The sequence below is a fragment of the Ziziphus jujuba genome, chromosome 12, assembly GCF_031755915.1.
Source record: "Ziziphus jujuba cultivar Dongzao chromosome 12, ASM3175591v1".
NCBI lineage: Eukaryota > Viridiplantae > Streptophyta > Magnoliopsida > Rosales > Rhamnaceae > Ziziphus > Ziziphus jujuba.
Window position 1 is genome coordinate 7,167,664 of NC_083390.1, and position 16,963 is coordinate 7,184,626.

Below are 16,963 nucleotides of genomic sequence, written 5' to 3' on the forward strand. Positions count from 1 at the left end.
AGCCAAAATAACATTTATGATTCGAGACTCCTACTCTTAACCGTGAGCTTATGCAGCTGTGCTGATCTTTTGAAGCCCAGAAATACAATCTTGAAGGTCGTTTATGGATAGGAAAATTGCATCGACAAACTTTTATGCATGTCACCTCAGATATATGGCAGATGATTAAATTATGGATCCAAGACATGAAAAAGACACTTTTTAAAATTTTTTCATTGATTTTGTTCATCAATTTACCAAAAAAAAAAAAAAAAATGATTTTGTTCATCAAAACAGCTGAAATATATAGAAACTCAGAATGCTCTTTCCCAAAGTTTACCAAAAAATGATTTTTTAAGTTTATTTTTGTTACAAGAACGGTGCGTTTCTTGGCTTATTTTGCGGTTCGATGCAATTTTCAGAATCTGGGATTCACAACTCAGAAATAATATGCTTTCATTTCAGGGATGGCCGGTTAATAAACCTGATATCATTTGTGTCAACACCTGTTGCCCTTCTGAACACTGTCGATCCAAACAAAAGCCGCCGTATTGAATTTATGAATGTGTTAAATATGTGGGATGGATTGCATTTCAGTGTTGACGTTTATTATTTATCTATTTATTTATTTTTGGCTTAGAACTGACAAATCTGATAGAACCCAGGTATAAATAAGTGATTTCACGTATTCAAGGTGTGCTTATGTACAAAATATTGGCATTATCAGGTGTTTGATGAAGCAGACATGCTTCTCTGCGGGAGCTTTCAGAATAAAGTTATCCGTCTCATAAACCTGCTCCGTTTTTATGAAAAGCAATTATCTTGGTCAAAAGGATCTGTTAGCGAGTTGCCATTGGATTTGGAAATTGACACTTCATCGCACTTAAGTTCAGAGGATGAAGAAGACCTAAAAGCAAAAGAAGTCTCAGGAGGGGAGGAAAGTTCTGAAGGTGTTGCTGATGACTTAGAGGAGGGCGTTGAAGCTGGGCATGTCAAAAGAACAGACTAGAGTAGAGTGAGGAAGGATTATGAGAGCAGCAAACAATATATTTTTGTTGCGGCCACTATTCCAATGAATGGGAAGAAAACTGCTGGTGCGGTGTTGAAAAGATGTTTCCAGATGCCAATTGGGTTCGTGGGAATTATCTTCATCGTCACAACCCCAGGTGTTACAAAATTTTTTCTTTACCAGTTGATTATTTGTAAAAGTATTAATTGCCTTCCTGCTAGTCAGGTGTTGCAGTGTTTACTGTATATTATAAACTTATAATCTCTATGTTGCTGATTTTTCTGTAACTTTTTCTTCTTTAGATTAAAGCAGAGATGGATTGAAGTTACAGATGATACTCAGGTCGATGAACTCTTAAAAGCTGTGAATCAAGGTTTCAAATCCAAATCAGTGGATATTGGCTCTGATCAATGCCGAACCATGGTGTTTGCGAACACTGTTGATGCTGTTGAAGAAGTAGCAAAAATACTGCTTAGATCTGGGATTGAAAGGTACCGATACCATAAAGATTGCTCCTTGGAGGAGCGTGCAAAGACAATAGATGATTTCCAAGAGAAAGGTGGTATTCTTGTTTGCACTGATGCTGCTTCGCGTGGTGTTGACATTCCAAATATCTCACGTGTCATTCAGGTCACTCTCCTTTATTATCTTAGATTAAATGAGGAAAATGACACGAGTAGTCTAAAGTTAGCATATTTCTTATGATCAAAATTAGAAAAAAAGATATGAATTTACTAGAACCAGATTGGTGTCATATTGGAAACTACTTATATGACATGAAAGAAAATAAATGAACTAACCATTCTCCAATATATCCAGAAAAAGATAAGTAAATTTATGCATTTGAACTCTAAAATACTCCTCATAAATTTAATTTACTCGCTTTGTTGCAAATTTATATTCATGTAGGCATTTGTAGTTGCAACTTCTGCTGTAGACTTCATACACAGGATTGGTCGCATAGGTGTATGCAAATAACTGGTAAGCTTAATTCATTGATTTAGCAAAGCTGATATTTGTATAGAGTACACAATGGACAGTTAGTGAACATAAGTATACAACAAGAGATTAATCAAAATTTATTTACAGAAGATTAAGGATAATAACAGGAGAACTAACTATTCTATTGATACGAACCTAGGTTGACTCGGGCTTAAACCTATATTATATTAGCTCGGATCTCAATTAAATTCAAGTTTTTTTAGGAAAACCTTAACCTCTAATCAACTTGTGATAAGAAACCTTGGTATAATGAAGATGCCACAATAGGTTATGGATGCCCTATTGATAAGTTAAAACTAAAACATAGATCTCTAATTATGTTTTGGGTATTCAAAGAGAACAAAGAGAATTCTACCTAACAAAATAATTTATGAATATTATTGAAAGTGTATTCTCATTAGAAAATAAGCCTTTAAATAGGCTATAAAAGAACAAAATAAAACCCTAAAAGACTAGTCAAAACCGGCCATATAGATTAGGAAACCTTGTTTGGCAGATTTTCACACTCCTTTCCTAATTCTAATTTTATTTAATTAATTTTCTTTATTTTGAATTAGAAATTAATTAATTTACAGTGAAAATAATAAAATAATAACTTTTCTAAGTTGATTTGTCCAGCAAATAAATACTAATTTCCGAAAACAAAAAGTCAAAATCAAATTAGAAAACTGGTTGACTAGTTTTTAACCAAATTCTAGCTTATAAGGTCTCCAAATCAGCTCCCACATGCCATATAGGATGAAAATAGATTTATTTATGGATCCCACACATTTCCTTTGCTTGGAACAAAGAGAAAATGTCAAATCAACAAAATATAGTAAAACCAGCAACAAATACAGCAAAACTGGCCAACTAATCCCTCTATGCACAAATGCCCATTGTGGTTGCTTTTGAATCTTCCTTGTCTTGATTCCATGACCTTTTAATGATATTCACTGAATCCATGAAGTATTGGATCCAATCTATGCTGCCTAGAGTCCATATTTGTACGAAAACAACTATTGGGGTCCGTATCGGCTTCTACTACTTGAATGCTTAAAACAGGCTTTGTATCTTTGGATATAGACAAGCCCTTTTGAGAATTGATAACTCCCTGTATAAGAACAGCTAGTTTGTCCTTAAATCTCTTAGCTTGAGCCTTAATGATTGGCTTTGTCTTCATTTGTACAGAATTAGCACCGTAGCTGGTACTCAGTTGTATGGGTACGGGTGGATTCTTATCATCTATCATGCCCCCTCATGCTAAGTGTGGGGAGAAAACTTAGCTTGGGTCGAAGGAACTACAACCGTTGTTTGGACAAGGGCATTGTCAAGGCATCAATGAGTTGATCTTTGCTGGAATATAGCAGACATGGAGCTCATCATTAGAGACTAGTTGATCTTTGCTGGAAATATAGCAGACATGAAGCTCATCATTAGAAACTTTCTCTCAAACAAACTGGAAGTCCACTTGAATGTGCTTCATTTTGAAAATGAAGAATAGAATTGGCACAAATATATGTGGTGCTTACATTATCATAGTAAATGACAGGAACTTGAGGAAGAGGTAGTTGTAACTCAAACAGTAAAGAATGAAGCCAACATAACTCGAATGTGGCAATAGCCACTGAGCGATATTTGGCCTCAGTGGAAGAGCGAGAAACCATTCTCTGCTTCTTAGACATCCAAGAAATTGGATTTGAACCAAAGTACATAACATAGGCCGAAGTTGAGGTGCTATCATCTTTATTACCAGCCCAAGCATGAAGAGAGAAAGAGGAACATTGGCAAAGAAAGAGACCAAAGGAAACCATACCTTTGAGATAGCGAAGAAGCCATTTAGCACCTGCCTAGTGCATAAATTGAGATAGTTTGTTTATAGCAAAGGAAATGTCTGGATGTGTCAAAGAGAAGTATTGAAGACTGCCAATGATCTGTCGATACTGAGTGGCATCTGTGAGGTCGGTTCCATCCATGAGAGTGAGAGAGATCGATGTAGACATGGGTGTACTGTCTTCCTTAGCATCAAGCATATGAGTTCTTTCCAACAAATCATGTCTATATTTTCGTTGTATAAGAAGAAGACCATTCTTATTTTGAGTAACTTCAACACCAAGAAAAAAGTGAAAATCGCCAAGATCTTTAAGAGAGAAGGCATGGGAAACGATATTGACAAAGATAGAGAGTGATGAAATTTGGAACCAGATTTCTATCGAGAGGTGCGATTGAAGGTATGACTGCCATTAGTTTTATTATCAACATAAGCCAGTAGAGGAAAGTCATCTAAAACGATAATGTCTGATTTGTGAATATAAGCCTCATACTCCAATAATATTTCATGAAGGTCTTCAAAAGAAATCTCGGTGTCTCTGGAACATAAGGCAGCAAAGATTTCTTTTAGATCCCGATTTAATCCATTTAGGACATAAATAGTGACCTCTTCATCTTTCAGTGGTTCTTGAAGCGTGGCTAACTCATCAGGTGTTGCTTTAATTTCAAAAATATAAGTGGTGAGGCTATGTGAACCTTGCGGGAGAACAAGCTTCTCTCAAAGGCGAATGATCTGTGATCGAGCTGGCTTTGCACAGGTGAGATGGAGTTTGTTCTACAATTCCCGTGATGTTTTTGAGGAAGCTCCCATTGAGGCGAGATCAAAAGATAGAGAGGTAAGGAGAGGTCCAAAAAGAAGCTGATCTTGGCAGGTCCAAAATAAATAAGGCAGATTAGAGGATGGAGATGGGCAAGAAAGAGTACCATCAATATATCCTGTGAGTGCATATCCATATAGGAGAGCATCCCACTGTGCTTTCCACATGAAAAATTTAATTGGGATGAGCTGAATTGGTTCCTGTGTAGCAACATTAATGAATACCAGATTGGCAAAGTCATAATTTTGAGTGTCAGTCATAGAAGAAGAAGGAGAAGAGGAGATTGGAGTTTGCGCGGACACGGAAAAGAAGACCAAAACTTGGCACAGATGGGATCGGACGAGACAAAGACTCCATTAGAGCTTTTTAATGCTCTGATACTATGTGAACACTTATGCAAATAATTGGAAAGCTTCATTCATTGATTTAGCAAAGTAGATATTTATACAGAGTACCCAATGGACAGTTAGTGAAGATAAGTATACAACAAGAGATTAATCAAAATCTATTTACAGAAGATCACGGATAATAACAAGAGAACTAACAAATCTCTATCAGGTAGAGCTGGTCAATATGGACTTGTCACTAGCCTTTACACTGAATCCAATCGGGATGTGGTTGCTGCTGTTCGTTGAGCAGAGGAACTTGGTCAACCAGTGGTAATTTTTCAAACTTTCAATTCTGATATGAGAGATGCTCTTATTTGAACAAAAATTTTGGTATGATACTAGAATTGAAAATGTAAAAATGTTTTCTCTATATTAACTATAAAATGTTTTTACTATATTAACTACATACCTTTGACGAGGATGTATGTCCTTGTTCTTATCGAGTTAAAACTTGGTAAGTGCCTTGTTCGTGTGAGGATCATGTTGGGTCGCATGAACTGATTTGAAGAACTGGACGCAACGTAAATGCTAAAAATTCCTGATGTAACATTGTAATTTTCAAGTTTTTGACCACCGGTTTATTTTCTTATGGCTACAGGAGACAGCATTTAGCAGGAAAAGAAGCTTCAGAAATAAGCTTAAGAAGAGAGGTAAAAGTCAATTTCTCAATAGAAAGAATTAAAATTTTCATTACGACACTGCAAAATGTCAATTGAATCCACACATACAGAAGGTTTGTATTTCAATGAAGACTACAAAAGTCGCATCCAGTTTGAGGTCAGAGAAAAAAAAAAAAGAAAAATTTGTTTTTTCCCCTACTGCTTGTGAAATATAGGGAGTTGTTGGGATACTCTATTTTGATCTGATATTGTCATCTTAACAGTTTTAGCAGGCTTCACCGAGATCAGAGACGCGTCTATTGGTGAAGAAAGTGTTGTATCATATTGACTAGATTTCTGAGGAATTTCATATGTAAAGAAGCACTACGATAATCTAAATTTATATAAATTCTATTTTTCACTAATTTTATTTTTCATTTTTTATGCTTTAATAATATTACAAATATAATACCAGTTTCTCTCGTCTTATTTTCTTCCATTCTATTCTTTTTCACTCGTATTTTTAAACTGCCACTCTTGGTGCTGATTGCTGAATTATTGTCTTCACCATTGCCAAAAAGTAATTATTCCATTGTCTTTTACCATATTGTCGTGAATGGACGAAATGATTTACAGGTAACGAATCAGATGGTGATTTTGACCCGTTCATGCACTCTGATAACATCACTGGTCCCTATGCAGTCTGCGATATACGGGTCCGCAAATAATTTTGTTTATGCATAATACATGAAATTTGTATGTCTTGTATGTATAAATAAACACATACAAACATATAATAATTGGTTGCATGAGGTTTTTTTTATTTTTTTATTGAAGCCCTTTGTGGGTTTATGGTTATGCCTGGTTTTTTTTGGGAACAAGCAGACAATACTCCATCATTACTCTATTTAAAATGTTTATCTAGCAGTTTCCATAACACTTTGGTTGATTCCTTGTTCTTTCGTACTTAATCAACATCATTTGGTTAAAAGTACAGAAAAGAAGACTTCGAGAGTGATCTTGAAAACAATTTTGAATACCAACAAAAAGGCAAATAATAATAATAATCATAATAATAATAATAAATAAATAAAAATAAAAAAAGAAACCCAAAAAAGGAAAAAAAGAAAACGAAAACATCGAACGCTTAAAACACTAATAACGAAGAGAAGGATTGGTAAAGAGCTTAAATGTCTAATTGTGACCGTTCAACGATTTCTTCCGATCAGATCTAATCAGAAACTCCACAAATTCATTGATGCAGTTATCGGAGCTTCCTCCTTCATTAACAGCTGCCTTAGCCTTCTCTCTCCATTTGATGGAATTCTTCTTGATCTCTTGGCTTCTCTTTCCTTCCATGACATTCTTCAAGCACGACACAAGCTCTTCTTTTCTCACTATCCCTTTCTCATCTTCCTTGGCTCTAACCCCAACTTCCCAGATCTCCTCCACAAACTTAGCATCAGTAAACTGGTCTGCCCACTGTGGCATACCAACCATAGGGACGCCGAGGCTAAGCCCTTCGAGCGTCGAGTTCCAACCACAGTGTGTAACAAAACAGCCTACAGCTTCATGAGCTAGCATTTCTAGCTGGTTGCACCAACCCACAATTAGACCCTTTTCTTTTGCCGAGTCTATAAACCCGTTGGGCAACTTGTCTCTCTCTGATTCCCTTACCACCCAAAGGAAATGGAAATTACTTTCTTGTAAGCCAAACGCAATTTCTTCCATTTGCTTCTGTGTCAAGGACACCATGCTTCCAAAAGAGACATAGACAACTGAGTTCTGGGTCTTGGTTTCTAGCCATTTGAGGCATTCGTCATTGAGTGGCTTCCATAGACTTGCTCCGTACCCTTTGTCACCGTCGATTCGACCATCCAAGTAAGCCGATGGAACCATTGGACCTATCAACTTTCCTGGCCATAGATTCGATACTGCTTTTGCCTCCTTTTTGTATACAAAGCCACAAACATCATATTAGCAGTAGTCCCAAGTTATATATATATATATATATATAATTAAAGGTTGGTGAGAATTCTATATGTAGATGTATGAAATTCTATCTTTAATAAGAGCCTTGCTGTGTATATGTATATGTTTAGATATAGATATAGAAGATATACCTGTCCTTCTAGTTCTTCGAAAGTGTTTCCAAATATCCAGTCAGCCATTTCCAAGTTAGAGAATTGATTCATTTTCATCGCCAAGTAAACTGGGTATCTTTCAGGAAACTTGAGAAAGCTTGGCAAGTCAGGAAAGTTGAGTGGAGAGAATCCATGAATAAGCAAAGGCATGTCTTCCTGCTTTACTGGAAGAGAAACAAGGCCAAGATGAATCTGAGAAAATATGCCGGAAACTGTGGCGGAATTGGTGAAGAATGGAGCTCCATATATGGAATGTTGCTTGGAAACATCAAGAGCCCAAGGTAGGAATGAATCATAGACTATACAATTAACAGGGAAGTCAGAATTTTGGTATTTTTGTATGAGTTCATAAAGAGTTCTTGAGCCATTGGTTTTGAAGGATTTGAGGAACAAGTCCTCGCTTTTTGCCTCGGCAAAGCCACCGGTGTCGAATCCGTCGGAGATGGCTTCGACACCGACGTTGAGTGCTGAGATTGAGTTGACAGTGTAATGGGTTGTGGCTATTGTGGCCTTGACACCTTTAGAGGCTAAACGCTTTGCAAATTGAAGAAGAGGGTTAATATGGCCTTGGCTTGGGTAAGGAAGCACTATAACATGGCTTTTTTGCTCTTTTTGATAACCCATTTTTTCTTTTTTTTCTTTTTTTTTTTTTGGGTCTTTGATATTGTTTTGTGTGTTCATATTTCATCTATTCAAACTTTCGAATTTATAGGTCTCTAGAAGAGTCAGTTCACAGTGATCATTGATGATGTTTCTTACATTTTGGTTCAGATAAAATTTCCTCTCCAATTTACTTTTAAAAAAAAAAAATTTTTGTTTTGTTTAGAGGCAAAAAAGTGGAACAAAAGTATGCCACGAGAAAGAGCAACGGTTTATTATCATCCATTGTTTCTTTATTTGTTTATTTTATTATTTATTTTTCTTTCCTTATCTATTTATTCACTTTTTGTGGTCATTACAATTATCAGCAATTTGTGGATACAACTCATGTTAAAAAAGATTACTTTTTTTTGTTTTTATTAAAAGTAAATGGGTCCAGTTTGTATCCAAAAGAAAATTAAATAAGAAAGAAAGTAATTGTCATTTCATATACAAATTTTATTAAGAATTAATTGATGTAATTAATCAAGAAAATTAATATTAGTTGCCTGAACATAAAATAATTAATTAAGAAATTAAACAAATAAGTAAGGGGCATTGGTGTCAAAAACATTTGTTTTGGTTGAACAAGAAGTGTGGCAATGATTGAGTTTGGCCTCATGGTATGTGTCTCACTCCCTAAACTGTTAATTTATTTTTTTGATCAGTTTTATACGTTATGAGAATGAAAAACTTGTCCTTGGCTAAAGGTTTTTTCTTTTGTTTTTGTATTTTTTTTTTTTTTTTTTTGTTTGTGTGTGACGGATTAATTGGTCAGAAAGCAGTTTCTATACCTGTCAGTTGTCTGCCAGAACTTTCTATCCCAGAACTTTCTATCATAATTTAGAGTAATTGTGATGAGAGTAGTTGTATCCCATACGCGGCCATTAATATGATTAAATTGAAATATTCCATTAAAAGTTAATTAGCTGAAAGAATCGGAGAGAATCTTGAAAATTCATGAGAAGGAAATGCAACCAAATACAATACAGGCTTTAATGCCACTTCCCAACGGCCTAATTCTTTGTCACCATTAACAATAAGTCTAATATTATTTGAGTAGCAATTTGTGAACATTGATGATAATTATTAGTGAAATTTAATATGATAATAATTTAGATAAATATTTAATTTTTTTTGAATTTTTAAAACTACATATTTATATTAAAAAGCACATTTTTAGAGCGTTTTAATTGATTTTTTTATTTTAAAAAGTACATATATTTTTTTATTGAATTTATTTTTTAAATTAGAATGACATTTTTTTATCTTACTCTTTAATTATTTTTTATTTTACATTTATCCATAAACAATTATAATTCACCGTTTTCCCTCTCCCCACACCGAACTAATATTTAAAAATTGAAATATAAAATTTTAATTAAAAAAATATTTATAATATGGATAAAAAGTTATTGAGCAATAAATGAATTTAATAAAAATTTTATACAAAGAGTAGATTTAGTCTTGAGCATCCTAATTGTCAGGACCCGTCCAGAATTCCTCCTCGGAATCCTAGACAAGCCCTGATCCCAGGGAAATATCACCGAACCTTCCAACGGAAAATCCGGCAGCACCTCCCCTAGGGGTAGGACTAACAAAAAATTTCCTGTACTGAAAACACACTTCTAAAATTCATCCCCTTATTCCTCCCACAACACTACAAATTGATTCCACAAATTTACAGCACTCCAAAATAAATAACAGTAACTCAGTGCATAAATAATAACTACACGTCCAATACACTATACAGAGCATTATACAATAAATGTGGAATTTATACAACGTCAGATAAAGAAGCAATACAATATGGAGAGGAAAAATGGGAAGAAATACTTCTTGGACTTTCGGCAACGAACTGAGACGTTGGGCTCATCCTGGACAATCAACGTCTCCCAACCTGGACCTAGAGGAATGGAATTTAAAAACGTGAGATGCTAATCATCTCAGTGAGTGACCCTAGCTACTGAACACCCTTAATATTAATAATATACCAAATAAAGGGATTTAATCAATCAATACCGAACAATTAAATAAATAAATAAACATTTGAAGGTAATAATTTCTCTCAAAACCCTCACTATTCACTCCGTTGGAAATGTTCCCCTTTTAAAACATTTTCACCAAAACCCGATATTCGTATTTCCCGAAAACCAAGGGATCAAACAATTTAATAAACAATAAATAAATAAATAAATACCCCAAATATAAATAAAATGTAATAAATTATAATAAATAATTTTTGAACATTTTGGGGTTTGAAATTTCTATCCGAAAAAATTCGTACTTGACGCACCACACCATATACCAGTGATGCCCTCCGATACCCAGCGTCCCGAGCACCGACTGGCGGGGAGATTAAAGAGAGAAACTTGCAAATGGCACTTCGGCGTCCCGATAGTACCGCTGCTGAAACCGTCATCCCGGCCAAGGAGAGGGGCGGCTATGTGCACTATATCAAACTTGCCTGCCCACGGTCCAATGGCAACTCACGGGAGACATAATACTTGCGCGCTAAACCACATATATACCAGAACACCAATACTGTATGAGTGCGCCTAAAAATAATTATTAAATCAAACGTACCGTTTTCCAAAATTACCGTGAGAAATATATTAAATTTTCACACTTACCATCCCACATATTTTCATTTAACAAATGGGTACAAAATATCGATAACAAGTAAAACAATAATTTTTCTCGCAACACGCGATTCAACAAATAATATACCACAGGCATAATTATGAAAATTAAGCGACCAATTTAAACAAATATTTTCACAAAATATTCAAACCAATTATGCCCAAAAATAATATAAAATTCAAACACAACGAATTACTGAAAATACTTGCTCATGTGTAATAAATACAATTAAATCACGATAAAATAATAATCGAAAAATTCTTAGTGACCCAAAATTCCGTTTAGTATCAATGGGTAAATATATATATAAAATAATATTTTGTTCCCGATTATATTTAAATTCCACCACATGAGCACAAATTACAGATATCAATTTAATACCACATAAATATAATTAATTACCCCAAAAATATTTTTAAAGGTGGGTCACTCACGTGGAGCACGCAATTAAACCATGATCCACCATGAGATCAATTCCACTACTCACCCGTGCTCCTAGAACACAATTCACACACAGTCAAATAAATTAATATTTTATTCGAATAAATAATACTCGGTACCCGGGGGGTCAAACACAAACGTTAACCAAAATGGTCGAATAATATACCGAATCAAAGCTTGTGGAACGAGGATCGCATTACTGGTCTCCATCGATCCCAATTCCGCCGAAGGTGGCCGGAATTTGGCCGGAAAGCTTTGGCCGATTTTGATTCCTTCACATCTCACAAACCGCTTCGAATTTTGGAGATTGGAGGTCATATTTGGACTCAGAGGACCCAAAATAGGGGGAGAGGGGTGGCAATTTGGACTGGGCTGGCCGGAATACACAAGAAAAGAGGAGAGAGAAATTTTTCCGGCCGGCGGCTTCTCAGGCCCGATCGGGGCGCGTCCGGCGGACGGTGACCGTGAAAATTTACGGTTGAGCTCGCCTCCTCCCTCCTCTCATCACTGGCCGGCGCCTGTGGGCAATGGGTGGCCGGAATTAAAAAATACGATGAGGCCGAGAGGGAGAAAGGAAAGGAAAAGAGGAAGAAAAGAAGAAGAAGGAAGAAGGAAGAAGAAGAACAGGAACGGCCCCGTGGCCTTTTTTCCCACGTGGGGAAAAGAAAAAAAGAAAAGAAAAAAGAAATAAAGGAAATAAAATAAAATAAAAATAATTAAATAATATTATACATAAAATAACAATAAAATAATTTGGTATTAAACATGGTTGACATGTGGCATCTCAACATGGTGACACATGGTCACATTCATTAAGTCACACGTGGCACATCGTTACACGTTTAAAAATAATATTAAAATAATACAGTATTTGAAAAACTCTACAGATCCATAACTTCCAAACCACATGTCCAAATCGGACGTGCCACTAGTCTACGGACTCATATCGACGAACACTTTACAAGCATGCATGAGTCAAAGCTCAAATTTGCATGAATAAAAAAGTCAACTTCGGCACCCCTTAGACAGTTTGGACCTTAACTTGTTTTGCTCATACATTTCAAACTGTAGCTCCGTTTTCAACGTGCTACTAGTCTACAAACTCGTGCCAATGTGTACTTCGTAACGGTACCTCAGTCAACCTAGAATTCCAACATGAATAAAAAGTCAACTTTTGACCCCTTTGGTCAACGGTCAAAGTCAAAGTCAACGGTCAACCTCCGTCAAAGTTGGAAAATTTCCGTTGTACTTTGGGACGGGGTATTACACTAATGGCCTTTTTATTTTAAAGAGCATATACTTCAAATTAAAAGTATTTTTAAAAATAAAGAGTGAAATGTTATTTTGATCTTTTATCATGCTCTTTATTTTTATGTTATGTTTTTCTATAAGCATTAACAATAGTATATCATAGAATAAAGTAATAGACATATTTTCTATAAAACAAATTGTGTTAGTAATATTGAAATTTATGTAACACCAAATAATAAATGACATAAAATAAAAACAAAAAGGTAGATTTGGCTATTTACTTTTCGAGAGCCAAATAAACTTTATATTAAAAAAGTTAAATAAAGAATTTGTTAAAATTTTTTTTTAAAGAATTGACTTTTAAAATAAAAGAGCATGAAAGCCTTCGGGATGCTCTAAGCTTTATTTTTTATTTTTATTTTTTAATATAGAGATTATATTAGAATTATAATGTTCTTTGAAATAGAGAAGATAACATGTAAGTGTACTATTTGATGATGATCAACAATAATTACAAATAATATTTGTGACTTAATTACATGCATAAAATTGATCATAATTTTTTCTAATGGACAACTATGTTGTTGTTGTTATTATCTAAAAATAGAGGATTAGAACTTGGAGAAAACCTTAAATATTTTAAAGAACAATATATATTCTAATTATCTTGTACAAACCTTAAATATTTTAAAGAACAATATATATTCTAATTATCTTGTACTTGCATATCGATGAAAATATTAAGAATTCAAAATAAGCAAATATTAATGGATTTATTGAAAATTATGAAATATTGATAAAAATTTATAATGATATTGAAATTGATAACAATTTATTTAAAAAAGAAAATTTTTTATTAAAACTTTAGGATTAGCTTATTAATTATCAAATTAACTATTAAAATTGTAAAAATATTGAATATATTTTATATTCTTCTTAGTCAATAATGTATAGTAAGCGTTAATGATTATAAAATAAAAAAATATGCAAAATATATATATATATATATATTTGATAAAAATATTTATTAATTAAAATACATAAAACAATTATTATAATTATATTATATTTTATAAAAAGTTATTTTAATAACAGATAGAATTTTTGGGTGGTTTGAACATTATTGATCTATTCTTCATCATAATTTTGAGATATGAAATATGATAAATAATTATTAAATGTTGTTTCTTCTTGATAGATTTGAATGTGATTTTGTATCAAATATAATTATCCTTATTGATAATTATTATATAACATCGATTTGACTATATACAAAAATTATTATATTCTCATAGTTAAGTTTGATATAATACCCACAAATTACTATTTGATGGCATTCTATAAACATTTTATCAATTCATGTAGCTATATTTGCATATAATATATTTTTTGCATATCTTTATAATATTTATCATTTATTTTACATGCATATTTATATTTTTGTCTATAGTATAATTTATATCCACTTTATAATATTTATAGAAATATTAAATTTGTTTTGGTAAAAAAAAAATAATGGGTATATAAACAGTTAAATATAAATAATATTTACTAATTTTTTGATAAAAAAGTTTAAAAAATAAAATTTAGTAGAAATTTCCATAGTAGAAATTTTGAAAATTTCACGGAAATTTAAAATTTTTTTATAAAAATTATGAATTTTTTAATAAAATTATGAAGAAATTAATGTGGATATTTGACGAAAATTTCGAAAGAAATTTTTTAGAGATATCAAAAATTTCAATAAAAATTTTAAATTATTTTACCTATTCTCATTTGGGACTATTATTTACTACTAACCTTTTTAAAATATAAAAATTTTAATGAAATTTTTACTAAAATTTCAAATTTTTAAATCTTTTTACACATTGATTGGAAAGAAGAACATAAATACAACATTTACTTTGCCTAGAAAAAAGAATTCAAATGAATTAATTGACTCGTTGAATTGTGTCAAAGCAGTACCATTTTAGTATTTTTGTTAATAATAATAAATAAAAAAATCTTATAATAGTATCATAAACGTGAATCCATTGTCCTACACCATGGGTACATGGCATAAAACATTTCGAGATGATAACGGGATTTATGAATATAACTACAATTTTTAAATTTACAAATGTAATGGATAAGCTGTTTTTTCTGCTAAACTACTGCCTTTGCAAGTCAGTAGGTAGAACAGTACTATATTCATAATTCATATATATATGGAAAAAAAAAAACCCAATAATATATCCACCTTCCTTAATTTTTAACAGAAATATTCGTAAATATCAGAAAGCAACATGAAAGCGAACATAGTTAGAAACCAACCCAGGGAACCCTCACGTTCATGGCACATACATAGGACCTGAGTTTCTGTTTAAGGTACTTTTATTTATTTATTTATTTTTTTGAAAGACTGTTTTAAGGCACTCTTAAAAAATTCCATACAGAAGGACAATAATAAAATCAGTCAAGACCTGCATTTATTTGAAGATTTTGCCTCATTTTAGTAACTGAATTAATTAATCCTTTCTGAGAAATTGGATTGCTAATCATTCTTTAATCATTTCCAGGATCCTAATGGGATTTTAAAGCCAATAAAAAATATATATATGAATTTTAAAAAGAGTGGTGGGGCTATATTAAGATTTAGCAAGGGCATAAAAAGTGTTATATTTGACAAGTAATGTTCCATTGGACATAATGCACAGTTTGTATTAGGTGGCTAGCATCCTATCGCATATAATTCATAAAATACTTACTTCCAATTATATGGAATAGGAAGCTTAATAATAATATCCAATATATTAAATTTATATTTTGACAGTACAAAAAACAAGTTGAGTATTAATGCATCAATAAAGATAATCTAATGGTGGTTATTGGTTCGTACTCTCTGCGAAACCAACGTAGTGATGAGATTTCACATGACATTGGATTCAAAATATACATTTTTTGCTGAAATGGATTCAAATATACTTGTATATGTGCCAACTTCTCGCCTTCACATAGCCATCCATTTTATGTATTTCTGAATCTTTCAGTTTCATGTTCTTTACGAGCTTCCTAACCAACTTGATTTCATAGGGACCCACATAATAATTTCCTCACCGTAAAGTTACACAATCATTATTATACAGTAATATTTATATGTATATATATATATATATATATCCCATACCATATTATATATGTAGCATCAAATTATATAAATGACCTGTTGTTTTTCTTTTCTTTTGCAATGAAATTATTGTTCACATTCTAAATGCATAGTAATAACACTGTCGCAAAGATGCAGGATAACCCAACGAGAAAATCACTATTTTCTTTATTCATGCAGCTATCATGTTCTACCAAGGCCCTAAGAGGTGATTTAGAACGTACTGAAAACTAGTGGAGGCGTGGATTCTATTTCTATAGCTGCAAAAACAAAAAATAAAAAATAAAAATATTAAATAAATAAAAATAGTATCCTCTCGCACAAATCTGTATGGAACCCACGTATGAATTCATATGATTTGTAAACGAGAATTAAGTACTTTGAAGTCATTTGAAATTTGCTCACTGATATGAAGCTAATTGACTGTTTTTATAAATAATTTACCTTTTCAATTTTAACGAAATTAAGTCAAATATCACATTGCAGTTTCACTAATGATGGGATTAGCAATGACAAATAGTAAAATTTTAGATTTATAGTTTCAAAAACTCAAAATAAATAATAATAAATACAAATAATTAACAATTGCTATATCTGCGAAGGATGATTAACCGTAGGTATGAATATCGAAATTGAAAAATTATTTGGTGGAATAGGCTTTTCATATTAGTTGTGGGTTCATCTAATTAAATTATGATAATTTATCAAATATAATATATCATTTACATGATTTTTAAAATTCAATTAATTAAACTTTAAATTGATAAGTTATTTATTAACACATTAAACTCCTTTAATATTTCATCCAAAAAAAAAAATAATAATTCCTTCAATATGAATGTATTACTATATTTAATTTCCTTAAAAGAATTATCTTATGCATTTTATTTCTCAAACAATCTAAAAATAATAATTTCTTACATTATTATTTTATTTTAAAGAAAATAAAAACATTATATATGCTATAGCCTTTTTTTTTTTTTTAAGCATTTTGGAAAATTTGGTATAGGCACACACACACACACACCTATGTTATTTTTCTTATAAGATAGTAGCAACAAAAAGAGAAGTATAACAAATATTTCTTTCATTTTC

At 32.3% G+C, this 16,963-nt stretch overlaps 1 protein-coding gene and 1 pseudogene across 1 annotated transcript; one reads left to right on the plus strand and one right to left on the minus strand.

Moving 5' to 3' along the window:
* The first annotated feature begins 429 nt into the window (after window positions 1–429).
* Window positions 430–6,333, plus strand: LOC125418445 (DEAD-box ATP-dependent RNA helicase 22-like; annotated as a pseudogene).
* Window positions 6,334–6,637: 304 nt separating this feature from the next.
* LOC107419916 (UDP-glycosyltransferase 74B1) lies at window positions 6,638–8,524 on the minus strand. The gene is made up of 2 exons (XM_016028755.4): window positions 7,729–8,524; window positions 6,638–7,552 (listed from the first exon to the last, which is right to left on the minus strand). Exons 1-2 carry the CDS (start codon window positions 8,428–8,430, stop codon window positions 6,800–6,802), a joined length of 1,455 nt encoding a protein of 484 aa, XP_015884241.2. The 5' UTR covers window positions 8,431–8,524; the 3' UTR covers window positions 6,638–6,799.
* Window positions 8,525–16,963: the final 8,439 nt, after the last annotated feature.